We start from the raw sequence: 27,411 nt of genomic DNA on the forward strand, positions 1-27,411 counted from the left end.
CCCCCGCCGGCCCATTGGCTGGGCCCGCCGCCCGTCAGGCGAGCCCCCGCGGCCCGCCCAGTCCCGCGCCGCGCCTCTTAGCGCCCGGCCCCGCGCCCGCGCCACTCGGCCAGGCTGGCCGCCCGCCCCGGGCTCCGCCGCCATGCGCCCGCCGAGCCCCGCGCCCGCCCGCTGGCTGTGCGTCCTGGCCGGAGCCCTCGCCTGCGCCCTCGGGCCCGCGGTGAGTGTGCGGTGGGGTGCTGGGCGCCGGCCCGGTTCTCACCTCCGCCCCGACCGGATCTTCGACCCGAGCGCGGGGGTGGGCGTCGGGCCGGGTTCTGCCGCGCAGCCCCCCCCCCCGAGCGGGCGCAGCGGGCCAGCCCGCCTCCACCGGGACGGGCCTCCGACTTGCCTGCGAGAACTGGCCGCGGGCTGCGGCGGCGGCGAGGAGGCCCTGTGCCGTGGCCAGCGGAGATGGGCGATCTGATAGCCTCCGCGGGCAGCAGACGGGGAGGGCCGCCGTCGGGGCTGCGCGGGGGCGTCCCGGCGCCGGGGGCACCTGCGGGATGACGGCTCCGCAGGACACCAGCGCGGGCCCAGGGGCTGGGAAGGGGAAGGCGGGCGACTCCTCCCGCGCCTCCCGCTGCCGAGGGCAGAAAAGTAAGTCTTGGAGCCCAAGGTGGCTGGCGGCCGGAGGCGTCCTGCCTGGGGAGGCCGAGCGGGGACCCCGTGGCCAAGGAGCAGTGGCCCCTCTTCCTCCTCCTTCTGCTCCCTCTCCACAAGGTCATGAGGTGCCTGACACGTGCGTGCCCCGGTGCCCCACAGGTGGTGTGCTTGTGGAGACCAGACCGTGGGCGCGCACCGGGGACTCAGGGCAGCAGCGGGTCAGCCCTCTAGGAGCAGAGAAGACCTCGGGCTCTCTGAGCCTGCTGAGCCCCTTTTACAGACGGGCCAAGTGGCGCTCAGAGTCAGAGCCGCCTGCCCACCACCAGTCAGACCTGGAAGGAGGCTGGCTTTCTCCGGACCTCTGCCTGTGGCCTCCAGGAGCCTGGAGGTGCTGTTTGGGCAGGGCTTAAAATACAAGGGGCCTCCAGGCTGGCCAGAGAGGGTGGGGGTCCCTTCTATCCATGGTCAGCTGACCATCACCACCACCCCGCAGGCACCCGTTTGCCATCCAGTTGGCATTTTGCACACCCCAGGGCCGGGAAGCTCACTACCTGGCTAGGACTGAGCTGCCATTGGTAGCCAGGGACAGCCCCCTGAGCACTCAAAGCTTTACCAGGCCCTGAGCCCAAGGCACCTGCAGCCCCACGCCTGGGGGCACAGGGCCTCTAGACAGCCAGCTGCCCTCTGGCTCTGCGCCCTGGGTCCTGGGTCGCAGCTACCGACTCTTTGGATGAACCCTGGCCTTGGGCATCCATCAGCATCACATTCCTTCATCCTTGGAGGCTTCTGAGCCCAGCGGTGCCGAGAGGGTGTGTTGTTGTTTGGGGGGTCTGTCACACCAGGCCACTCTGTCTGCCCTCCCATCTTGAGATAGTCCAAGTGTAGCTCTTCCAATTCCTCCTGTCTTTCCACATCTTGTTCGTTTAATTTCCAACCCTGGCACCTCCTCCAGACAACCTTCCCTGATTGCTCTAACACTCTCAGCCTCCCCACTCCTGCCCCAACCCTACCTTCGGCTCCACTCACCTCCCAGCCTGGGCTCTGTGCCCATCCCACGGCTCAGGGCGGGGATTTCTCCCCCTCCCACAGTTCTGACAACCCAGTCCAGCGGCTGGGTCCACTAGGTGCAGAGACTCGACCAGCCCCCAGGAGGCCGGCCAGACTGAGGCGCTCCCCCTCCAGTTCTCCCTCTAGACTGACTCCTGGGCAGTCCTGCCCCCAGCCAGGCTCCGGAGCGGGGCTGAGGGAGGGGCAGGCCCTAGGAGAGCCATAAAATGGTGGCTGCAAAGTTCAAGTTAAAAGCCCAAAGTCTTATCACTCCCTTTTATGATGTCCTGACCTCAGCCAGGGAAGAGGAAATCTCTGAACAGGGAAGCAAAATAAGGAAAGAAAACTCCAGTGTGGGAGGAGGAAGTCCACCCAAGGCCACCGCAGGCCCTCGCGGCCGCCCTGGACCGCAGGTGCAGGCCTCCTCCTGCAGATGCACCTGTGGAGGGCAGAGGCTGCTCAGCACCCAGGCTGCTGGAGGACAGTGTGCCCGGGGACCTGGGGGCAGGAGTCCTGGCGGGATGGGGTGCAGCCTCTCAGAAGGGGACAGGGACACTGAGAGGGTAGTTAGGGAGGGCCTCCCGGCAGAGGCAGGACGATGCCCTGAAAAGTTAAAATAACAGGGCCAACCTCCAAAGTTAAGATAACAGGGCCAACCTCCCATCTCCATGGGAGGAGGAGGAAAGGAAGAGAATCCCCAGCTCCCCTAGAGTCTGGGAGAGCCAGGGACCCAGGGTGGGGAGCGGCCATGGCCCCTGCTGCTCCTCTCTGAGGCAAGGTGCTGGCCGCCTGTCCTGAGGGCCTGCCCCAGGGCTGTCCCCAGAGCCCCCTCTTGGCCTTGGAGTCTTGCTGCCGCTGGGTGGGCTCCCCCTGCAGTGGAGTGCCAGCTTTGGCTGGGCCGCCCAGGGATTCCGGGGGGAAAGCACACTGGAAGAGGAAGTTCTTTCGAAAGTTTCCACCCCCCTGTTCTGCGGCCCTGACACTTGGCCTTCCCTGAGGTTTCTGGGGCTTCTGCGGGGAGCACAGGAAGCCTGATCCCCATCCCACTCCAGGGCAATGGACGGTTGACAGAGGAGCATCTTTAATCTCCGTGAAAGGGCCTCAGTTTCCTCCCCTCAAAAGAGAGAGCGAGAATCCTGTGCCCCGTGCAGGAGAGCTGGGAAGACAGCCCAGCGGGCCGGCTCTGCCTCGCGCCTGCGGCCCCAGGCGCTCTGTGGAGCAGGGCTGCACTCTGCAGGGCTGCTGTGGGAACCCCAGGGACCGTGCACGCCCCAGCCTGGGAGACCTATGGACCCTTGTCCAGCCAGGACAGGCAGAAGCTCCATCCTCGGGACTTGGTCACACACCCTGAGGGACGGAGCTCCAGGTCCAGGCAGGTGGCCCAGAGAGGGCTGGGTGGGGGAGGCAGTCCACCCTGGGCTCCATCTGCCTGCCACCTCCAGCCATCCCTGGACCCCCCACTGCAGCCCTCCACTGGGATGAGGAATGGAACTGGGGACTAAAGGCTACGCTTACCCAGGAGAACTCCAATCTGCACATGCTGTCTTGCACATCTTAGAGGTTCTTCAGAAGAAGGGGAGATAGCTTAATCTTTCCACCACCTGTAGGGGCTCTGTTTGACTCCTGGTACTAGGGATCAAAGCCACGGCCTCCCACACGCTAAGCAAAAGCTCTACGGTGGTCGCCCCTTGTTACTCTTTATTCTGGGACAGTCTCGCTAAACTTCCTGGGCTGGCCTCGAAATTACAATTCTCCTGTCTCAGCCTCCTGAATGGAATGTACCACCACTTTTTTTTTTTTTTACTTTTATTGCAAAATTTTTCAAACAGATGAGTAAAAAAAATAGTATAATGAGCACACAAGTACTTGCTTTCTAGGTTTGATAATGGTTAACATCAGTTTGCATCATTTGAAATGTTTGGTTTTGGTGGGGGCTTTGATTGTTCTTGTGTGTGTGTGTGTGACTGATGATTTGACTCAGGTATTCTATCTTCAAGCTATATGCGCAGCTCTTTTCTAAATATTTTTCCTTTTTATTTTTGAAACAGGGTCTCCCCCTTCTACGGCCATACTACTCTGAATGTGCCCAGTCTTGTCTGAAACAGGGTCTCCCCGGGTTACTGAGAGCCTCACTAAGCTGCTGAGGCTGGTCTTGAACCTACGATCCTCTTGTCCCAGCCTCCCAAGTACTGAGACTATAGGTGGGTGCCACCATGCCCAGTGCATCGGGGGTTTTTTTGTTTTTTTTTTTTTTGCTTTGTTTTGTTTCTTAGCTGTAGTCTGTTCAAGTCAGTTACAGACAACCTCACCTTTTTTTACCCTGAATCAGCACACCTAACAAAATTTGAATATTAGTTTCCTTCATGTCTAATATTTAAATGTCCCTGCCCACATTTAATCAAGCGACACAACGTGAACTGTGACACCAGGGCTTTGTCTCATCGCAGGAGCTTCCCCGTCTGTGTCTGATAGGGCAGGATGGCCGGCAGGCAGGTGCGTGGGGAGAGAGCAGCCTGCCTTGGCACTGTGCCTGCCGCCCGGCTTCCGTGGGCAGGGTCTGCCTGACAAGCATGCTCTCTTGTGTGGCTCCAGATAGGAGGATCCGTATCTCCTCCTATCTGACTTTAAAACAAGTTCTTCCTGCATGGCAAGTCACCAGCGGAGGGGACTCTTTGTACCCAGGACTCGCAGCGGGCTGGCTCCCCGTGTGTGCGTGCGTGCGTGCGTGCGTGTGTGCGTGCGTGCATGCTATTGCTGGGGCCTCTGCAGGTGGCCCCAGACCCAGCACAATCTACCAACACCATGGTTGTAACCCGGACCCTGTCAACCTGCTTCCTCAGGGGGGCTCAGGGTGACTTCTAGGCTCTAGAGGACTTAAATAGAATATTTGGCCTGACAGACTTCATACCCCAAAGGAAACCACCCAAGAAGCTCCCTGAGATGGGGACAGGCTGGGTGTCTCTGTATAGATTCTTCTCAGTGATAGAGTCCTGGTCCTGGAACCACTCTGAGCTCTGAAAGTTCTGGCTTTTTTGTTTGTTTATTTGTTTATTTGTTTTGTTTTTTGTTTTTGCCCAAACCTGTACCCCCCCCATATTTCTCTCTCTCTCTCTCTCTCTCTCTCTCTCTCTCTCTCTCTCTCTCTCTCTCACACACACACACACACACACACACACATACACACACACACACACACACACGCACACATACATGCACATGCACTTCTCATTCTACTGACTCTTCTTCCCCAAGGGAAGCCTTCTTCCCCAAGGGAAGGTATGGTTTGCAAAATCTGGAGTTGTAGAAAGGAGAGGCTTTGGGCAATTAGCAAAGAGATACAGAAATAGAGGAAAAGGAAGAAACATTCAAAGCAACAGTGGGGACGAGGGGACAGACAGACTGGAGACCTCTCTTCTAGGGGTCATGGCCACTCTTGTCGGTGGGTAGGACTTTCAGCTTGCCTGGGCTCACAAAGCTCACAGGGGCTGGGCTGGGGCTCTGGCAAGAACCCTTATAGGCAGTCTCCTACAGCGAGGCCGGTGTCATTTGCATGTGACCCTGGACAGAGGGGCCGTCACTGTCTCACTTTGCAGACAAGGTTGGGCAAATCAGGCAAAGTCACCAAGCCAGGAAATGGCAGGCGGTGTGGCTCCGGGACCTGCTACACCAGGCTTTGCTCAGTAAGTGTCGCCAACTCTTCGAGGGCCACGGTGGCAAGCCCCGGAGCACGCCCCGAGGCTTTAGTAGAATGCACACATCTGAAGTCACAGTGAATTGTCACATCAGTGTAGAACGGTGTGCGCGCCACTGCTCAGGCTATTTTACGTTCCTGTCACCCCTGCAGACTCCCTCCTGTCATTTCACGATAATTTCGGGTCTGGTCTCCTTTCAGTGCCCCTGCAGCGCCGGGAGCCTGTCTCCCCTCTCTTCTGTGACCTCCGAATAGATTCCACAGTCTAGCTTACCTTCTTACATCCCCAGCCCCTCCCTTCCCGCCCTTTTCTCCTCCTGTCCCTTCCTCTATCTGCCAGAGCTACGTCCCCTGCCACTTCACACACAAAAAGGTCCTGTGTGCCTCTCAACACAGCTTCCTCCCTGGGTCCTCAGTTTCCCTCTGTGTCTGTCACCTCGAGGTTTCTGGCTGGAGAGTGTGTGATGGTTTCTGTACAGGGCCGGAGTAACGGAAAGATGGTAGACTGGACCGCTCTGAGCTTCCTACCTTTTACTTCCCATGCACTGCCTCCGCAAAACGTTCCCAGAAAGAACAAAGAGCCCCCTGAGCTGACTTCAGAAGCACATGGCATCCTGTGGCTCCCCAGAAAGACTCAGGCCCCCCCAGTGCCCCTGACTGCAACCTGAGGGGTCTTTGCAACCTCCTCTCCTCACTCTCCTGCCTCAAATCTTTGACAGCCCTCACAGCCTGGGAGTCGAAGCGCACACTCCAATACCCTTCCCAACCCCACCCCTGCCGATGACTCTTGGCTTGTCTTCTATCGCCCCTGGTCCTCGCTGTGGCTGCACCAGGCTTCTGGAAACCTTGGATACACCAGGCATGCTTTATGCATACGTCCCCTGGTCCCCGACACTCTAACTCCACCTCTGAGTGGCCGACCCTCACATGCCTGCCAGGACCTGCCTCTACTGCTCATTCCGTATGGAGCCCACACTCTGCAGCTATTTCCTACCCTGGAGACTTTCCCTGGGATCGGAAGACTTGGCAGTACTGGGCCAGGGAATTTTCCAACCCTCTGTGTACCCGGAGTCCAGAGGGATAATGAGGATGTTTAGAAAAGGGAAATAAGTGAGAGAGGAAGTCCAAAGTCTGCCTGAATTCCTCAGTGATAAGGACTAGAGGGAGCTGTCCTGGCCCTGGCCCTTAAAGGTTCATGGTTGACCAGATGGACGAAAGCAAGGCTATGGAAAGGAATGATAGTATCCAGAACAGTGGCCGAGACATCTGTCCCTTCTGGGAACGTGCGTTTGCTCGGTCACCTCGGGTCCCTCTTGGGGTCTCCATTCCCACCATTCGGCTCTAGATAGGGCCTGTCACTCAACTAAGCCACAGCAAAGGCAGAGTTCGTCTTTTCTGCCACCCTCACTTGATTCAGAGCCACCCCGGGTTCCTGGGTTACTCCAGGGACTCCGGGACCGACCTGTCTCTCTCCCTTCCGAGCTGCCTCTTAGGAAAGGCTCTGTGGCATGGCTGTGCTGCAGGGGAAACAGAATTGGCTCGAGAAGTCGACTCAGTGCTTTTCTAACCCTCAGAGAGTAGCCAATAGAAACTGCTAGGAATGCTAGGTCCCCATAGCATTTGGAAAAGAAGTATGTCTTGGCATACTGCACGGTCATAGCCCTAGGTTAAGAGGACCCAGGAAAGAAGGACACCCATTGTCCTGTGCTCAGAATTGGACACTGGGTTACAGGGACAGAGAACTCATCTGGTTTAAGCCATAAATAAAGGCGTTGGCTCGTGTCGTGGGAAGTGCTGGTTTCAGACCTGACTACATTCAGGGGGCCCAGACAAGGTTCCTGTCCATCCCCTCTTTCTGCCCCCATTTGCATGGTCTTTCTTACTGTGTTCCACTCGTAGACAAGATGGCAGCAGACGCTCCAGCCTCTGCGTCCGTCCTTCAAGATTTCCATCCCCATGGGGAGAAGCGGATCCGCTTTCCTATTAGGTTAATCCGAAGTCCCAGGGGTGAACCTTCTGGCTCCGAGTAGCCTGCCTTGGGCCACGGGCCAAGCGCTGTGGCCAGGAATACTCAGTGGCTTAAGTCTCGGTCACATGTCAATCCCCTGAAAGAGGATTCATTAGAATCCCATGGACCAGGAGCAGGAAAGGGAGCGGTTTCCCAGACAGAGATGAGGATACGGCGCCAGAGGAGAGTTTAGGATGGTGGAAAGTGGACAATAGATGTCCAGTACGTCTGTCCTGCTTGCATGTGACAGGAGGTGAGAATGGGCAGGAGAATCCGATGCACCTAGAAGGTCCGAGAAAGCAGAAAGACCCCTGTTGGTAGACAACGGGGCTGGGGAAGTGCCTGCTGGAGAATGTTCTCCAAGACAGGCGAGATAGACCAACAGTCTCGTGCCAGTGGCCGGTCCCTGGGTTCCTCTGGGATCTACCTGACCTACATGCTGAGAATGAGCCAGTCCATTGATGGTTCCCTGCAGGAAAGGGGAAGCGCATGACCCTAGAGAGAACCCACAGTCACAGCGTTTCCTTTAAGCCTCAATCTTTGTCCACTTACGCAAATGACTGCATCCTACTCCAGGACGGAGTTGGCCTTCCAGATGCCAAGTGTTAAATGATTCGCTGGCTCATGCCCTGACCCCCATTGGCTGGCAAAGTTCATGGCCAGCGAGGGGACCTGTGTTCACCGTGTGGCTTCCTGACCGTGGGCAGGTGAGATCCGGATGCTGGGGAATTCCACAAGGTTTTCTGGACAAGGAGTCCTGTGCTTGGACCTGGCTAGGTGGGTCACCATGCTAGGTGAATGTGGGGAAGTCGGGCTGTGGGTGACCTGCGAGTCAGTACAGCTCCACAAAGCCTTTGCCAAGGATGAGAGCGTTTTGGGGTGGAGGAGATGCCACTGTGTAGCCTGTTGGGCGCAGAGTTGTCCTCCCTTAATGGCAACAGAGAGCTCACCGCCACCGAGACGCATGACCTTTGCTGGGGTGGAATTACTTAGATCAGTGAAAGGGGTCCCCTATGCTCCTCCCAGGCACCCACCTCCAGAAACGTTCAAGTCTTCAGGGGAGGTGGTGGGGGGCCCAATTTGCTTCCAGAAAAACTGAGGCCCAGGGAGGTAAAGACCCTGTTCTCCTTGGATGTGAAGGACAACTTGGAAGAGACGCTGAGTGTCTCTGATTCTGGGGAGGTCTTGCTGGACTCTCTCCTGTGGCCCCCATGGGAAACTGAGCTGTTCTCCTCCCAGGGCATAGAAAGGAGACTGATGCGGGATCTCCAGGCCTGGCGGGCACTTCCCTGAAGTCAAAGAGACACACAGGAGCTGCCACCACCCCATCTGTTCCTGCGTCAAGAACTTCACCCTCCTTCTCCACCCAAATCCTGTTTTTTATTGGTTGCTAAATGGCCATTGCCCCTCTTCACATGTCTGCCCCGGTGCCAACAGGTCTTGCCACTCTGATCTGCTCTCTCTTCAGCCAGCTCCCTCGCCAGGCACAGTGGAGGGCGGTGGGGGGCCACGTCGGCCTTTTCATTCCCTTTCCCCACCTTCCAGACACACAGGAGGCCTGGCGAGACTTCGAGACATCTTGGAGGGGTCTCTGAAACTTCCTCCCACCTCCCTGGCCTTGGTTAGATCTCGTATAGCTTGAATTATTTAGGAGTAAAGGAGCCAGGGGAGGTCCCTGGCAGGAGCTCCGGGACCAGGAAGGAGGCTAAAACACTCAGCCAGGCCCCAGGCTCCCTCCCAGGCCTGGCCCAGGAACCAGCTCCCCATAACTGGGTGACACTAGCTGGGCCCCACCCACCCAGGGAGATGGGGACAAGGACAGAGAACCCCCGGCCCAGCTGGGCAGCGGCAGACAGCCCTGGGCCGCCTCAGGGCTCTAAGCCTGAGAAGCCGTGCTGTGTCCTCAAGTCAGACTGGCTCTGGGTACAGTGGACGGCAGCGTGGGCTGTCCAGGTGGAGCCAGGGCTCAGCCTGGGGCTGGGATGAGGCTTCTATCCGGGACTTGGATCCGCCCGGGGCAGCCGCCTGCCTGGGCCCCGCTCTGCCCAGGCTCCTGGAGGCTGGAGACAAGACTGATGGGCACTCCTGCCTCTGTCCCCAGGGCGGCCGGGCGGCCAGGCTGCATCAGGAGTGTGACTACCTACAGATGATGGAGAGACAGCACCAGCAGTGCCTGGAGGAGGCCCAGCAGGAGAACGAGACCACAGGTGAGGCCCGCGGGCAGGGAGGCCGCCCGCCGGAGCCCAAGGCCGCGCCCGCGTCAGGTCCCTCCCATCCCATCCTCGTCTCTTGCGGGGTCACAGGGCAGGGGGAGGAGAAGTTGGGGGGCAGATGGACAAAGGAAGGACCCCAGGCCTTCAGGTTCTCAGCGCCCCACCCCAGGTCTGGGGAGCGCCCAGCCGTCAGCGGAGAGCTCACGAAAGTGCAGTTGTGAAAGCTGTAACACCAACTCTGCCCTTGGGGGCTCAGGAAAGGTGGACGGAAGGCCCAGGGTGCCCTGTGATGGGGCTTGTGGACAACAAGGCGGGCGGATCCCAGGGCCCGGGGCCCAGCCCACAGAGGGGCAGGCATCCCAGAGGGAGAATTCCAGGTCAGGTTCCCCACCCCCACCCCACATTTGGTGGAGCTGGGATAGGGAGACCTGGCCCCAGAACTGTTAGCACCTCAGAGGAAGAGCGGGGGACCACACGGGCGTTCAAAGCCCTCTTGGAAGTGCAGCGCAAGAAGGAGCAACAAGCCAGTCTGGGTGGGTCTGAGATGCGCATCATGGCGGGAAAGGAGGCCCTGCTCCATGGCCGCCATGCCCAGAGGCTGATGGTGGTGTGAGCACCCGCAACCTCCCCAGCCCAGCCCACCCTCAGCAGGTCCACAGGCCCTCCATTTCATCATCCTGCTGAGTGGACAGTCTAGGTCAGCTCAGAGAGTCCCCTCGGGGGTCTGGGAGTGCCCCAGTGGGCAGTGAGGAGCGGTGTCCAGTGGTCCAAGCCCAGCACCCTCCCCTGGGCACGGCAGCCTGGCGTTGAGACAGTTTGGAAATCCAGGCAGGTTGGGAGGGCCTGGGAAGGGGGCACAGAGGCTGGCTGCCTGTGCCTGTGGGGCAGGGGGTGGGTGTCAGGTTCGGGGCTCGCCGGGGACCGGGCCCAATGACGTGGCTGTGCCTGCCCAGGGTTAGCTCCTGAGGTGACACGACAGCCTTGCTCCGGGGCGGGAAGCACCTCTGTGTCTCGCTGGCTCCCCGGCCACCTCCCTGAGGCGGACAGTTATGTAACCCTCCCGCGCCCCACCTTCTTGGCCCTGGTACCCAGGCTGCCGTGTGCAAATGTGCGCAGCCGCAGGGCATGATGGGCCTTGCCCCATGGGTCCCAAGTAAGAATGTCCCTGTCTCGTGAGGCCTACAAGGCGCCCTGGGTCAAGAGGCGGTGGCCCTGTGCCACCTACACGCCCCACCCACCCGGCCTGGGCAGGAGGCGGGCCCGGGGCGCGGCCTCGGCAGGCTGCCAGCCCATGGTCTGGCCCCAGAGGCCCAGACCCCAGACCACAGACCCCATACCGTGCCTCCCCGGCCCCAGGGGCAGGCTACTCCGTCATCTCGGTGAGATCACAGCTGGCACAGGCTGCCTGTGACGTGCCAACGCTCTGCCACTCAGCAGCCAGCCTGAGATCCGAGGAGGGCCGGCATGGGGCTGAGGGCGCAGGTCTGCCCGTGACCCTGCGGGCCACCATATTTAACCTGCACTAGCAGGTACATGCTCCCGGCCCACGTCTGCTGGGGACGGTGCCTGTCCCCTGGGGTCTGGTGCCATGACTTGGTGTGTCTAGGACTCGGGAGCGTGTGTCTGTTGAAGCCTGGACATGCCTAGATGTGTCTGCCCGGTATACTGTGTCTGTTTCTTGGTGCAAATGCCCGTGGTGTCCAATGGGTCTGTTTCTGAGTTGTGCATTTCTCTGTGTCTGTGTGCTTGTGTCTGGTCTTTCGCTGCCCAGGTAAGTGTCCCTGTATGGGTGTTTGCATGCGTGTCTGGGGTTTTGTGTGCCTGGGAATACCTGTGAGTGTGTATGTGTATAATTCCAGAAAATGACGCAGCAGTGACCCCATACTGCCCTGCCTCCCCAGCCCTCATCACAGGCTCTGGATTGGGCTGTTCTGTTGGGGTGATGGCCCCCAGTGGGCACACAGGGAATACACTCAGGCCGAGAGGCCATTCCAGGACCAAGCATGGCCACCCCCCCTGACTCACGGCCTCAGCAAATCAGCTCTGTCCTGCCTCTTGATAGAAGCATCCCTGATCACACCCCTAATGGCTCCTCTTCCCTGTCCCTGCCCGGTCCCCCAGCACCATTCGCAGCCCAGCCGTGGTCATGCTGAGATTCCCTGAGGCCGATGTGGCCACCCGAGGGCAGGGCCCACTCTGCCTCTCTGGTATCTCACTCCTATGGAGCTGAGCTCCGGGCCAGAAACCCAGCCTGGAATCTACGCCCCAGCCTGTGCTTGCAGCTGAAGATTCAGAGCCTGAAGTCCGGCGGGGACCCAGACACAATAGCTAGCCTGCAAAGCAGGGTGTGGCCAGCACTGTCGGAGAGGGGTAAACAAGGTCTAGCAGCAGCGACCTTCCCCAAGCAATGCCGTCGAGCCCCTCAGACCAGGAGAGGGACCCAGCAAACAAGCCGGACCGCTCGCCAGCGCTCTGACCTTCGGCCATGCCTAATCGCCCTGCCTGGGTTTCGCTCACGTATGAAATGGAAGGGTTAAATAAGCCGTTCGTTTCAAGAGGCTAGAGCAGTGCCAAGCACATACCACAGCTACGTCAGCCTGTGAGGATGTTTCTACCAGGGTCTTAAACCTGCAGGATTTGACTGGCCGGACAGGTTCCTCCGTGGTCTCCTTGGAGGCTGCCGGAGCCCTCAGTATAGGTCAGGTGGATGGTTGAGGGACTGAGGAAGGCTGACTTGGCTGAGCAGACGGGAGACCCAGGTGTCTTCCTCAGCCTGTAGCTGCGGGTCCACCTGACTGCCACACCCGCTCTCCCCCCCCCCTTAGAACCCACTCCGCACTCAGCCCCGAGGCTCTTCCCCAAGTGGGGCCATCTCCACCTCCTCTTCCCAGGCCCCCTTCTTGGGAACTTGGGAACCTTCGGACTGGGCTGGGCTGGGCTTGGCCCAGCTGGCGTTGACTTTGGCTGCGGGGTTGGGTTTCCTGAGCAAATCTATGGGACTGGCAGGATTGCAAAGAGACAATTAAGCGGCCCTCCAGAAGGGGGTGAAAGGGGTCCAGGGGAGCCTAGTCCCTCGGGGGCACTGGACTCCTGAAGAGCAAAGGCAAGGACCTAGAAAAGTACACCCCTGAGGCCCACAAACAGTCAGGCCCCCCAGACTCGCAGCTGTGCAGAAAAAGCACTGCATCAGGTCCCTAGCCCAGCTGAGCGAGGATGGCCATGGGGCTCGGAGCCCCAGGCAGCCTCTCATGACCCAGCTGCACCTGTATATACTTGCTCTCCATCCCGCTAAGACCTCCGTTTATAACAAACGCTTTTTCTAAGGCCACTTTTTGCTATTATAAAATGAAGCTTAGAATATGCGCAGATTCGTTTTTCTTTTTTTAAAATTTTTATAGAAGGTGATGGTCTGGAATAGGCCCTCTTGGGACAAGCCTTGCTTTTCGGATGTGTGGAATGATAGCCTTGCTGTGTCAGCAAGTAGGATCCCGTTGAAGTTCTTTAAACTGCTGCGGGTAATTGGGTAATATAATAATTTGGAAACGCAAAATGTCAGTTTTCTTACAAATCATAAAAATAAAGGCCACACGTTGTGCTGCCAAAAAAATGTTCTAGCTATAATATAAAAGAAAAACAAAAGGGAAAGCCATTTATAATAAAAGGCTGGGTACACATTCCGGCCTGATTGCGCCCCGCGATAGAAGAGACAGTCTGAAGGTCGTACCTATAAATATAAACTCAGGGAATGTGAGCTGTAGATGCAGACTGAGCTGTACGAGGGCTGTGCCGGTGACTCACATGCCACAGGCAGCGCTGCTGCAGGTGACGCGAGCTTCTCAAACGCCCAGCAACTCTTCCTGAATTTCAGAACCAAGCACATTCTTCTCTCCCTTTACTCGGCGGTTGCCTTCCCGGGAAACCTTGTGTACACTAAATGCAATTGCGTGTAACAAATGCCATGGGTTTAAATATAAAATGAAAGCCGGGCGTGGTGGCGCACGCTTGTAATCCCCGCGCTTGGGAGGCTGAGTCAGGAGGATCGCGTAGGTTCGAAGCCAGCCTTGGCTGGCTTAAGAGACCCTGTTTCCAAATAAAATATAAAATAGGTCTGAGAGTGTAGCCCAGAGGTAGAAGGCCCCTGGGTTCCATCCCCAGTACCACCAAAAAAAAAAAAAAAAATTATGGAAGCCGGGTGTGGTGGCACATGCCTTCCTACAGGCTGAGGCTGAGGCAGGTTTGAGGGCAGACTCTGCAACTGAGTGGGACCCTGTTATCAAAATAAAGAATAAAAAATAGAAAGCCGGGTGTGGTGGTGCATATTTGTAATTCCAGCATTTGGGAGGCTGAGACAGGAGGATTGCATTTCACCGACAGACTCAGCTACTTAGTGGGACCCTTTGCAACTTAGTGAGACCCTGTGTCAGAATTAGAAATTAAAATTTAAAAAATAGGGCTGAGAGTGTAGCTCTGAAGTGGAATGCCCCTGGGTTCCACCTCTAATACTGCAAAAAAAAAAAAAAGGTAAATAAATAAAAAGGGCTGGAGGTGTAGCTCAGAGGTAGAATGCCCCCCCCAACCAGGTTCAACCTCTAGTGCCATCAAAAGGAAAAAGAATGTAAACTCTAGCTATTGAAAAAGGTCTTCCCTGCACAAAGGCCCAGTGGCCCATCTGAAAGTTGTACAGACCCATCACTGTGCAGGACCACCCTGGTAACCTGCCTGGCCTCCCTTGGCTCCGGGGTTGGGTTTCCTGAGCAAATCTATGGGACTGGCAGGATTGCAAAGAGACAATTAAGTGGCCCTCCAGAAGGGGGTGAAAGGGGTCCAGGGGAGTCTAGTCCCTCGGGGGCACTGGGCTCCTGAAGAGCAAAGGCAAGGACCTAGAAGAGTACACCCCTGAGCCCCCCAAACAGTCAGGCAAATGCCAGGTGAGGCTGTCCATCACTGCAACAAACAAAACCTCCAAGTGTTCAAAACACCCCCAGGGGACGCTTCATCCTTGCGGTCCTCGAGGAGAACTGTGGTCGGTAGCCAGGCCTTCCTCTCCGTGGGCACCCTGGGCAGAGCTGGGGCTCCTCTCAGAGGGAGCACCTCGCGGTGGGAGCCCAGCAGGAAGGGGAAGAGACCTGGTGACCCCCGTGTCCTCTGCCTTCACCCCACAGGCTGCAGCAAGATGTGGGACAACCTGACCTGCTGGCCGGCCACCCCTCGGGGCCAGATGGTGGTCCTGGCCTGCCCCATCATCTTCAAACTCTTCTCCCCCATTCAAGGTAAGGGCTCTGGGCTGCGGGGCAGGGGCAGCTGGAGCAGGGACTCAACTCTGAGACGGGTTCAGAGGGGCTAGGGCAATAGCAGGGGGCTCCCTGGCAGAGGAGGACCTGGCGCTGGATCTCTGAAGGACTCGTGGGATTTGATTAGCTCTTCATATAGAGATAAGCCATGGGAAGGGCTCACTAAATATTTGCTGAGCCATTGATAACTGATTGACTGGCAGGCACTTGATTACATTATGGCCATCGTGTTCCTGTTGTCTTGGGCTAGTCGGTTGTGATTCAGTCTTTCCCTGCCCGGAGCCGATGACCTTTTGCACCCCATGAAGCCACCGCACAGCTTTGCTTACACACCTTGCCAAGTTCTGCCTAAATGAGCGCTCACACGTGAGACGGAGAGGAAAGGGAGCCCCTTTAGGATGCAGGCTTTTTTGCTCCAAGTCAAGGCCCCTGGATACAGCTGGCCATTCTCCCTTCTGTGGATAAGCACCTGTTAGCACGAGCAGCGTTGGGCTAGACAACTGTGAGCGGGGGACACTAGGAACAGCCGCCCTGCCTGCCCTCTGGCTCTAGTTGGAAAGACACCTCATGAGACAACAAATGGATGTCTCAAAGGCAGCGAAGGGTGCTGGGAGGGAGAAGGGGCAGCCGGGGACCACAGGCAGGTGTGCTAAGTCGCTTCCACCTCTGAGCTACACTCCCAGCCCGTTTTAATTTTTGTGTTTGAAATGAGGTCTTGCTAGGTTGCTGAGAATCTCACTACATTGCTGAGGCTGTCCTTGAACCTGTGATCTTCCTGTCTCAGCCTTCCAAGTACCGGGACAGGACTGGTGGTGTGCCACCACACCTGGTTCTTTTTTTTTTTATTATTTTGGAAAAAAAGGTCTCCCTTGTTATTTTTGGGGAGGGCAGTGGTACAAGCATAGAGACAGAGGATTCAAGCAGGGGAGTTCCTTAAGCGATCCGGGGTGGGGATGAGGCTGGGGTGAGGGACCTGGGATGGGGTCTAAAGAGAACAGCAGCTGGCCCGCCGTTGAGCAACAGCCTTTCAGGACAACACTGGGATAAGGTCAACCAACAGTTACACAAGGAAGGGGGGTCGGTAAGCAGATATTGTTATTGGAACATCCAAAGACGAGGGAACAGCACTCTCTGTGCACGCGACGGGGTGGGCCCGTCAAGGTTTCCAAGGTCTGTGTGGACAGATGCTCCCGTCAAAGCTGTACCGGGGTCTGCATTGCATTTTCTTACATTCCTAAGTTGATGAGGGTCTCACCAAGCTGCAGAGGCTGACTTTGAACCTGTGACCTTCCTGTTTTAGCTTCCCAAGTACTGAGATTATAGGCCTGCGCCACCAAGCCCGGCTTGACGGGCCTATTTTAGAATAAAACATAGAATAGCTATTTGGGTTGAGAGGAGAAATGCACGGTCTATGTCAGCCACATCTGTGGGGTCTATGGGACACCTCCTCGCACCCAGCCGGTCCTCCACGCCAACCTAAGAAGTCTGCACTTAATGCCTGGGATGGGCACCCTGGTCAAATTCCCACAGGGTGGTCCTATGATAGGGTCTAGGTGCTAAAACTATCCCTCTAGCCTTCCCAAGTTGGGGGACAGGAGAGCCGGGCATGGTGGGACACGCTTATAATCCCAGCATTTGAGAGGCTGAGACCAGAGGACCGCAGTTCGTGGACAGCCTCAGCTACTTGGTAAGGCCCTTTGCAACTCAGTGAGACCCTCTTTCAAAATAAAGAATAAAAATTAGGACTGAGGATGTAGCTCAGAGGTAGAATACCCTGGGTTCCATCCCCAGTACTGCAAAACAAACAAACAAAAAAACAAAAAACAAGCTCATCCAGGGGCCAGGGGTCATTGTGAAGAGGCTCCAGGCTGAGTCCGAGACAAGGCCTGGAGTTTGCACTGCCCTGGGTCAGAGTCAGACCAAGACGAGAAGGGTCAAGCTGAGTCTGGGAATGTCTGCTACGATTCTGCCATCTGTGCAGAACATCCTCCAGCCTCCGGAGCCCTAGGGATGGCCTGGGCATCTGTCTGGGTGAGGGCAGCCGGAGCCAGTCAGCACCAGGGCTTGGTGGAGTGGGGCTAAGCTTTCTGCCTGGTGCCCCGCACAGAGGCCCCATAGCTTGCTCCAGCGCCCGGCCCACCCCAACTCCAGCCTCTATCCCCTGCCTCCCACCCTGCCAGGCTACAATGTGAGCCGCAACTGCACCGAGGAGGGCTGGACGCCGCTGGAGCCTGGCCCCTACCCCATCGCCTGTGGCTTAGATGACAAGGTGTCCAGTCTGGAAGAGGTGAGCCCCCCAGCACCCTGCCCTGCCGGCCCAGGACTCCTTGCTCCTCCCTCTCTCCCAGCCTGCATTTCTAGAAGCTCTCTGCGGAGCAGAGGAGCAGAAATAGTCCCCCGAGAGGGGCTGCCCCCCCACTGCCCGGGGATAGGCAGGCAGCATCGCTGCAGTGTCCAGAGAAGACATCCAGGTGCAGATCCAGAAGGAACCGGCCTCAGACACCCAGCAGCAAGCGCGGGGGGGGGGGGGGCAAGAAAGGGCCATTGTCCCCAGGACCTGGACAGGGAAGGCATAGGTGGTCGCTGTAAGGACTTGGGGGGCCATGTAGCAGCGTGGTGAGGAGCTGGGCTCTGATGGGAGCCCTTCGCCAGGGGCCCTCACTTCTTCAGGGTGCAGACACAATCGCGCGCCTGTCTGTGATCATATCGGCTCACCCCAGGCACCTTCCTCAGATAAGTTCTCCCTGCTCCCAAGGGAGCAGCGGTCTCCAGAGGACTTAGGAGGCCCGTGGGCGGAGCCAGAGGCCCCAGTTCCCGTGGCCCCTCCTGGCCCCAGGCAGGTGTGGGGGTGGGGGAGGGCGTGCCCAGTGACTGTCACCGGGCATGTGGGTCCATGGACAGGACATGAGAGACGGAGTTAAGCGAGACGTCTTTGAGCCTGGCGAGGTCCCACCTCCCTCGGAGAAGCCAGGTGGCTCTCATCCTGCCGCCCCCGGTCCCGGGGAGCTCCAAGTGGGACTTACACCCCGCATCTTTGTTGACCAACACTCTGCACCCGCTGGCCGTGCAGAGAGAGAGAGAGCTCACCGGGGGTCCCAGAGTCCAGAGGGGCCGGACACAGGGTCGAATGAGTGAAGAAAGAGTGACCCGAACGCAGGGCCTGGCCCGTGAACATACCCTCACGTGGGAGTAGAGGACTGGACTCAACCCAGCCAGCCTGGCTCAGTTCTGTCTGGCCTGTGGAAACTGGATGGTTGGGGGTCCTGGGCTCCGCTGCTCTGGGGCCTCCTCATCTGCCAAGCAGCTCGGGCAGGCGGAGGGTGCAGCCCCCAGGAGCCTGCCCGCCCACCAAGGTCCTCGCCCTCCTCTCTGCAGCAACAGCAGACCATGTTCTACCACTCCGTGAAGACCGGCTACACCATAGGCTACAGCCTGTCCCTTGCCACCCTGCTGATCGCCACAGCTATCCTGAGCCTTTTCCGGTAAAACAAACCTGGCCAGGGTCACTCTGTGGGTGAGCCCAGCCTGGCTCAGGACATCCTGTCCCCTGCACTGCCCAGGCCCGGGCAGCTCACAGTCCCACCGGCTTCCCCCAGGTGCCCCTGCAGCCTAGAGCCCCCAGGCTGGCCTGGACCTGCAGGTGGGGCACCGAGGGCCGGCCCGCTCCCTGGCTGAGGTCCTGGCTGCGCAGGAGGACAGGGCGGCTGGGGGTGGGGGCGCTCTGTGCCATGGGACGGCACCCTCTCATAGGCACAGCCTACACTCTGGAGGCCACTGCTGGTGGGGAGGGGTCCAAGGCCCCGCGGCCTCCCAGCAGTGCCCGTCCCATGCAGGAAGCTCCATTGCACGCGGAACTACATCCACACACACCTCTTCGTGTCCTTCATCCTGCGGGCGGCTGCCGTCTTCATCAAAGACTTGGCCCTCTTCGACAGCACGGAGTTCGACGACTGCTCCAAGGGCTCGGTGAGGCCCTGGCTGGCTTAGCCATCTTCTCTTCCTCTCCCCTACTTCTCTCTCTCTCTTTCTCCTCCTCCCCTCCCCCTCCTCCTCCTGCTCCCCCTACTCTCTCTTTCTCTCCCTCTCTCTAAGAGTGGCCCAGCACATCCCACTCCCCTCCCAACCACAGGAGACGTTGCTCAGCCAGCGGGGGCTCCCATTGAGTTGCTCCCCAGCCACTGGCTTTGGGCAGCCCCTACTTAGTGTCCCCACCTGTGCATGAACCTCTAAGATTCCTTCCAACCCGCCCTCCGAAACCAGGGCTGTGCTTGCTAGGCCTGCCTACTCGAGTAACTGCCCCTCCACTCGACCTCCTCTGGCCCCTGCCCCGCAGTTCTGGGCTTTCTCTAGGAAGGAGGCTGAGGAAGTTCATGGCCAGTCACCAAGGCCTCCATCCCCAAGTGATTCTGAGCTAAAGGCCCCTCTCTGGGTGCCCCCGAGCCGGGACAGCGCTAGAGGCCAGCCCTGGCCAGCCAAGGGCTCGCTGCTTCATGGTGACCCAGGCAGAGTGCTTTACATCGAGGGTCAGCTGAACGTCCTTCCCAGAAAATGAGCTTGTAGCAGTGACATTTCAGGCAGCTGGAGGGGAGAGAGGGAAAGACCAGCGTGTGCTGCGTGGCCTCGGGGGCCACTGGGGGACCCCGCCGAGCCTGGGGCTGTCCCACCTCCAGCATGCTTGCTAAAGAGGAAGGGGGACCGCTCCCCAACTCGCCTCGTTAGCAACACAGCGCAGCTTTCCTAAGGCGAGGGACACGCAGTCGCCAGTGAGGACAGGTAGGGAGTCCACACACCTGCCTCTGGAGGGACTGAGGATGCCCTGAGGGGGGCTTCCCAGCCCTCACCAGGGAGGGGAGCTACTCTCTGGGCATGTCTCAAAGCCACGGGCACAGGAAGGAAGGGTGGGGACCGATGTTGTGGGTACAGGGGGAGTGGGAGCCGGGGGACTTCCTGGAGGAGGGTGGCTCTGTTTATACCCAGGCGCCCAGACATCTCGCTTTGATCTGAAATGGAACAGAAGGTCCAGAAGACCTTCCGGTCCCACCAGGCGGGCCACCCAGAGCCCTGATTGCCTCCTCTGGGTTGCCCAACCCCTCCCTTGCCCTCACTGCCTGGGAACCAGTGTCCCCCAGCCCCAGGAGCAATGGTCACGGCTCCCCGGCTCCCTCCTCCCCTTTTCCTGGTGCCCATGTGTGTCCCTCACCCGCTTCTCACTCCACACCCCCAGGCCTCCATTCGGCCCCGCCCCACATAGCCACAGCCCTCGCGAACTCATGCACGAATTTGCCCCCTTACTTCTTCCAGAAACCTTCAATCCTAACTGGAATAAGATGGATGAGTTGGGGGGGAGGGTCCATGGATGGGCAGGCCAGTGGCTGGCAGAGTAAACAGGCACAGGGATGGGTGAGTGGGCAGAAGGACAGTGGATGAAGGCAGGCAGATTGAGCAGAGGACAGTAGAGGGTCGGTAGGCAGAGGAGGGACGGATGCTTGGTGGGCGTAGGTGGGTGGGTGGCAGACAGATGAAAGACAGCTGAGTGAGCAGATGGACTGGTCAAGGAAAAGATGTGTGGATGATAGACAGAGGCACGGACCAATCAGTGAGTTGGTGGTAAAGCAACAGTGGACGGGCGAATGGATAGATAATTACATTGGCCAACTTGTCCCAAAGCATCAGGGGCTGGCTGTAGAGTCAGGGGTAGTGGGATTGCCACGAGTACAGTTTAAAACAACAAGGATGCCAGGCGTGGTGGCGCACGCTTGCAATCCCAGCATTCGGGAGGCTGAGACAGGAAGATCATGGTTCGCGGCCAGCCTCAGCTACTTAGGGAGGCCCTTTGCAACTCAGTGAGACCCTGCTTCAAGATAAAAAATAAAAAATAGGGATGAGGCTGCAGCTCAGAGGTAGAATGCCCCTGGGTTCCATCCCCCTACCACAAACACACACAAAAAGGGAAAACAAGAAGGGACATTCAGTTGGCAGGGCCACACTGTGCCTACCCCACCCAGGCTAAGGCACGTAGCAGCCAGGGCTCCCTGCCGGCCTGCGAGCCCCTCTCTGTTCCTCCCCTGCAGGTGGGCTGCAAAGCCGCCATGGTCTTTTTCCAATACTGTATCATGGCCAACTTCTTCTGGCTGCTGGTGGAGGGCCTCTACCTGCACACGCTACTGGCCGTCTCCTTCTTCTCCGAGCGGAAGTACTTCTGGGGGTACATACTCATCGGCTGGGGTATGGTACCAGGGAGGGCTGCCAGGCCGGGAACAGGGGCACAGCCTGGGAGCTCACTGGGGGAGGGCGACACCCTGCCTGCATTCTCAGTGCCCGCCCTGGAGGATCGTGGGCAGCCGTGACAAAAGTCCCTGGGATGCCTGGCCCTGGGCAGGGGTCCTCAAGGCTACAGCTGGGCTGCCCTGTGGAACGGATCCATAAACATCTTCCCACTTCCCTGTAGGCCCCTGGCACGTGAAGGGCACTGCTAATCTCTAAGGTGCCTGTCAAAATAAGAAAGAACTGGAAGCCGGGCGTGGCGGCGCACGCTTGTAATCCCAGTACTTGGGAGGCTGAGACAGGAGGATCGCGGGTTTGCAGACAGCCTCAGCTACTTAGCGAGGCCCTCTACAACTCAGTGAGACCCTGTTTCAAAATAAAGAACAAAAAATAGGGCTGGGGGTAGAGCTCAGAGGTAAAATGTGCCTGGGTTCCATCCCCAGACACAAGAGAAAGAGAGAGAGGGAGGGAGGGAGGAAAGGAGGGAGGGAGGGAGGGAGGGAGGGAGGGAGAGAGAGAGAGAGAAAGAAAGAAAGAAAGAAAGAGAGAGAGAGAGAGATATGTTCCTGTGGGTGGACACAGCCTCTCAGCTGTAGGTTTCATCAGATGCCTCAAGAGAGTATCTCTGCACAGTGTACAACCTGTGCAAATGAGGTTGGCATCCCTGAAAACCCCCTTGTCTCTCCCTCCCCCTCTCTGGATCTTTCCCCGAATCTCTCCCTCCTCATCGCGTCCTCCCTCCCTTGGGCCCTGGCAGGGCTGCCCAGCACCTTCATCATCGTGTGGACCATCACCAGGATCCTCTTTGAGGATTACGGGTGAGCCATCACCCTGTCCTCTTGTCCTTCCCTAGGCTACTATCACTTGGGGGAGATGCCCAGGGTGGGTGACAGGTGCCAGACCCCAGCCCTTGGTCCAGGGGGCAGGTCGGAGATGACTTGGGGGACAGTGGCCTCCAGCCTATGGTCTCCAAAGGGCTGAGAGCCAAGCCGGGGACAGTGGAGGGGACAGCTGACCCTCTGGCTGAGGACAGTCTCTCTCTCCCCCACCAACGCTGCTCAGGTGCTGGGACACCATTGAATCCTCACTCTGGTGGATCATAAAGGCTCCGATCCTGGCCTCCATCTTGGTAAAGCCTCTCCCACCCGCTGCAGGGGGGAAACTGAGGCCCAGGTTGGGTAGGCGGCTTAAATCACTCAGGAAATCGGTGTCTGGGTTAGAACCGAGCCCTCGGCCTCCCCCTGCCTGGCACAGGGTCGTCCCCCGCCCCAGGTCACCAGTTCTTCCCTGGGTGGGTTGGGAGTCATGGTCCTTAGGGATGTGCGGTAGAGCCCAGATGACCTGTCGGGGGGGCGGGGGCAGCGAGGTGATGGAGAGAAATCAGGGCCCTGCTGGAGAGGACAGGCTATGTCCAGGGGACGGGCACTCCCCTCGGGTGGTGACCTCAGGGGCCCAGGGGACGGGCACCCCTCTGAGTGGCGACCTCAGGGACCCAGGGGATGGGCACTCCCCTCGAGTGGCGACCTCAGGGACCCAGGGGATGGGCACTCCCCTCCAGTGGCGACCTCAGGGGCCCAGGGGACGGGCACCCCTCCGAGTGACGACCTCAGGGGCCCAGGGGACGGGCACCCCTCCAGTGGCGACCTCAGGGGCCCAGGGGACGGGCACCCCTCCAGTGGCGACCTCAGGGGCCCAGGAGACGGGCACCCCTCCGAGTGGCGACCTCAGGAGCCCAGGGGATGGGCACTCCCCTCGAGTGGCGACCTCAAGGGCCCAGGGGATGGGCACTTCTCGAGTGGCGACCTCAGGGGCCCAGGGGATGGGCACTCCCCTGCAAGTGGCGACCTCAGGGGCCCAGGGGATGGGCACTCCCCTCGAGTGGCGACCTCAGGGGCCCAGGGAACGGGCACCCCCCTGCGAGTGGTGACCTCAGGGCTCCCACCCGACAGGTGAACTTCATCCTGTTCATTTGCATCATCCGAATCCTGGTCCAGAAGCTGCGGCCCCCGGACATCGGGAAGAGCGACAGCAGTCCGTACTCGTGAGTGTGGGCCCAGTGTTTGGCCCCTGCACCCCCACCCCCAACCCAAGTCAACCCGGATCCCCGGGAGCCCCCTGCTCCAAACCTCAGGGTCACCAGAACCTCACACTGCTCTGGTCACCTCTGCCCCCATCAGCTCAGCCTGCCCACACTCCCCACCCCCACACTCCTCACGACACTGCCCGCAGAACCCGGCAGCCGCTGCCCTTGGGACCCCACGTCCGCTGCCCCCAGCCTCATGGCTGCTCCTGCGATCGCTCACCTGCCATCCTTCCCAGGCAGCGCCTCCTGCCAAACCCCTGAGCTCGACAGGACAGAGACAGCCTGTGTCTTGTTGACCCCGTGTGCCCCGTCCCTAGGGTGTTCATGGTACAGGAAAAGGGTACAATAAGTGCCCCATGGGGAAACGCCCCGGGGGAGCCCCAGTCTGCACGGGACAGCCAGGTTCAGCCTCCTCAGCAGTAGGGGACATGTGCAGTGGGCATGTGCGGCAGGTGCAGAGGGATCTTCATGCTCTATCTCCCTTCATCCCGCGGGGCCCGTGGAAATGGCCCCACGGACACACTCCCTCCGCCCCAGGGTTTGGAAGCGCAACGCCCTGGGCAGGGAGAGCGGGGTGTAGAGTCCATGGCTGGGGGACTGTGTTCCTTGCTTGGGAAGGTGTGATATCTGTTCCCTGTGCCTGGGAGGACTGCAGGGAGAGGCGGGTTTTGTGGGAGCACCAGGTAGATAATAAAGAAACATGTCAATGTGGAGAAGTCGCTCATGGGAAGGCGAGCAGGGTCTGCATGGCCGCGGATGGGAACAGGAGATGGAGCCTCAGAGCTGTTGAGACAGGAAAAACCTGGCAGCCCACGGAGGCCTTCCGGTCCCAGGAACCTAGAATGTTCTTGGCCTGGCTCCTCTTGGGGAAGCGTGTGCTGTGGTCCTGAGATTCCCGGCTAGAATGTCACGAGCTGCTGGATTTAGGATTCTATTCTGGAAGCGTGTGAGTCTCTCGGATGAGACTAAGACACATTCTGGGAGTGACAGCATCCTCCGCTGCCGGGCTGGGGGCTCCTCTTCCTGCTGGAGAAGGGAGGGTCCTGTGCGGGTCTAATGTGGGCTGAGGGACAGCCCGGCCCCTCCCCTGCCCATGGCCGCCAACACACAGTGGCTCAAATTCACTCGAATCTGAGGAAGAGGCTCTGACCGGCCCGAGAGGGTGTGTGGGAACAGCTGTCAGCAGGGTGGTGGGAAAGGAGACAGCAGTCCCCCGAGGAGGGCCTGTCAGCGCCCACTCTCCACCTCCCCATAAGCCTTCGATTTAAAGCATGACTCCATCTGTCAGCCTCAGCACAAGAATGTGGGATAGGTTTGCAGCCCAGGAGGGGTGGGCAGTGAGCGGGATCCCGGCGTAGCTGGGAGACAGGCGCAGGAAAGAATGGGGAGGGCGAGGCCAGCTTCCCTGTCCCAGGCTGGGCCTCCCTAGACTGACTGCCAGCCAGGGCAGGAGAGAGAGGGGCAGAGACACCCCACGGCCATCACCAAGTTCTCTCAGACCTCCCAGCCAGGGCTGCACGGGCTTACACTGCCTGGACCAGCTGTAAGGTCAGCGGTGCACAGACCTAGCTGGGAGGTCCCCTGGGAGAGAGGAGAGCTTTCGGCGTGCTGAGCACGCGAGGCTGGCCCTTGGGCGCATGCTGAGAGTGTGTGCACTGGTGTGGAGAGGTGGGGAGAGGCGTACGATCTCAGAGGAGGGGGCACACAGCGGAAAAGCCAAAGCTAGGCAGCGGTACTGGTTAGCCCAGGCTGACCCCCGGGGGCCAGGCGCAAACTCAGGCACTCACCCCTACCCAAGTGGCCTGGGGCACATGGCGTCCCAGCTGGAAGGACTTCCTCTAAGTACTCATTCCCAATGAAGAAGTGGTCTTCCATGGATGTGCCGTGCTCTGTAGCACCCAAAGCACTTCCGAGCTTACAGTGGACCCGTCTCTGGAACTTGACTGTGTCCTGTTACACAGACTGGGTAAACTGAGGCCCGGAGCGGGAAAGCAGGATCTCAGATGTCCCTGGGCCCCGGAACATCTCACTGTGATACATCACCCTCACTTGCCTCTCTCCTCCGGAAGGGTCACAACGGAGGAAGCTTCTTTCTCTGAACTCCCCCCAGCCTAGGGGTCCAAGGACAAGAGGGCAGTGGTGCTGAGGATGCCCAGCAGGAGCAGCGTGGGCGTGACGCGGAGGGGCAGGGGAGCCCGCGGTCCCTCCTCTCGCCTGCGTCTGGTGCTTCAACGACCCCCACGCCAGGTCTGTGGCGGCCACGGGTATAGCCGCACACACCCACAGCTGCCCCTCCCTGTCCGCAGGAGGCTGGCCAAGTCCACGCTCCTGCTGATTCCGCTGTTTGGAGTACACTACATCATGTTTGCCTTCTTTCCCGACAACTTCAAGGCAGAAGTGAAAATGGTCTTTGAGTTGGTCGTGGGCTCCTTCCAGGTAGGCACCGTGGGCTCTGGGATGGCTTCCTCTCTGGCCTCTCAGGAAAGCCAGCTGGGCCCTTGGCCCCTGGGTTCCAGCCTCTGCCTCCTAATACCTGCTGGGTTGCCTAAGCAGGGAAACACGGCGGGGGCAGTGTGGGGCCGGACGGGCTGGGGCGCCCGAGGTCTGCGGGCCTCACCTCTGCTGTCCCTCTGCAGGGCTTTGTGGTGGCCGTCCTCTACTGCTTCCTCAATGGCGAGGTAAGCCCCTGCTAGGGAACTGACCTCCCAGGCCCAGAGCGCAGACCCGGGTGGGCTGTGTGCAGACACAGGGACGGGCCAGACCTTGCCCTTCCAAGTGTGGTCCTCAGACAAGAACCTGGTTAAAAAATGCACATCTTTGCCGGGCATGGTGACGCATGCTTGCAATCCCAGCATTTGAGAGGCTGAAACAGGAGGATTTTGGTTCACAGATAGCCTCAGCTACTTAGCGAAGCCCTTTGCAACTCAGTGAGACCCTGTTTCAAAATAAAGAATAAAAGATCAGGCCAGAGGTGTAGCTTGGAGGTAGAACGCCCCAGGGTTCCATCCCCAGAACTGCAAAAAACAAAACAAACAAAAAAAAAACTGCACATCTCCGAAACCACCCCAGACCTGCTGGCCTAGAATCTGCATTCCAGCACCCCCAGGGTGGGGGGCTGATTGCTGAGCTTGGCAGAGCTGGAGAAGCTTCTAGTTATGTGGCTGGGGCAGTGAGTGGGGGTGGGCGGTGAGCCGAAGCAGAGTCTCTGTGGAGCCCTGGTCGGGGGCAGGAACATCCACCTGGATGAGGTCCAGCTCGCTGGAGTGCAGGGGTGAGAAGATCCGGGGTGCAGCCACCCCCAGGCAGCATCCTCCCTAGGCCGGCACCCTGTGATCCTGGCTCTGATTTGAGCCTGGCCCCAACCGGCTTCCAGCTCTGCACGTCCAAAGCCAGCATCTGGGCCTCTCACTTAGAGGATGTGACCGGTTGGCTCAGCACCCCAAATAGGGAGCGGCGAGCGCCGGCCTGAACGCCCCCCCCCTTCTAGGTGCAGGCGGAGCTGCGGCGGAAGTGGCGGCGCTGGCATCTGCAGGGCGTGCTGGGCTGGAACCCCAAACACCCGCACCAGTGGGGAGGCAGCAACGGCGCCACGAGCAGCACGCAGGTCTCCATGCTGACCCGCGTCAGCCCCAGCGCGCGCCGCTCCTCCAGCTTCCAGGCCGAAGTCTCCCTGGTCTAACCGGCACCCCGGGGTGGCCCTCCGCCCCTGCGCACCCACCCGGCTGGCACCGTGAACAGGGGCCCAGGTGTGGCGCCCTGGCTGCCGGGTGCGGACACTGCTGGGAAGGGAACGCACCGGTAGAGAGAGCCGGGAGGAAGCGGTGGACCTGTCGTCAGGCCCCGCCCCCAAAGGCTCTCTGCCAATCAAGGGCAAGCAATCTGCATACCTTCCTCCTGGCTCCGCCCCCGCATAGCTTCTGACCAATCAGAGGGGAGCAACTGCCCAACTTCAAAGGTTTTGTGATCCCGGGGCAGGCTGGTCCTGCACCGAAGATCACCCACCACCACCACGACCCAGGCGGTGCCTGAGATTCACCGTGTGGCCCACAGGTTTCCTTGAGTTAAAGCATCTCCGGAGGGCGCAGCCCCCTCCCGGTGTGTCCTCACACCTGCCGGCTCCTCCAGGTGAGTGGTTTCTCTACCTCAGGCAGAGAAGGTTGTGATCTGGA

General features: G+C 59.2%; 1 protein-coding gene across 2 annotated transcripts; it reads left to right on the forward strand.

The window, feature by feature from the left end:
- Positions 1–124: 124 nt before the first annotated feature.
- On the forward strand, positions 125–26,921 carry VIPR1 (vasoactive intestinal peptide receptor 1; the record flags this gene model as incomplete). 2 transcript variants are annotated; one of them, XM_080714948.1, is made up of 13 exons in its annotated part: positions 125–220; positions 9,493–9,598; positions 14,767–14,874; positions 17,076–17,182; positions 18,274–18,377; positions 18,729–18,861; positions 20,967–21,120; positions 21,917–21,977; positions 22,222–22,288; positions 23,109–23,200; positions 25,549–25,678; positions 25,879–25,920; positions 26,730–26,921. In XM_080714948.1, the coding sequence occupies 13 exons, from the start codon at positions 143–145 to the stop codon at positions 26,919–26,921; spliced, it is 1,374 nt and encodes a 457-aa protein (XP_080571074.1). The 2 variants fall into 2 exon arrangements, with proteins under 2 accessions (XP_080571074.1, XP_080571073.1); XM_080714947.1 differs by having other exon boundaries at positions 143–220; positions 18,271–18,377.
- Between the last annotated feature and the right edge of the window lie 490 nt (positions 26,922–27,411).

Source organism: Muscardinus avellanarius, assembly GCF_963383645.1.
Source record: "Muscardinus avellanarius genome assembly, chromosome: 18".
Classification (NCBI taxonomy): domain Eukaryota; kingdom Metazoa; phylum Chordata; class Mammalia; order Rodentia; family Gliridae; genus Muscardinus; species Muscardinus avellanarius.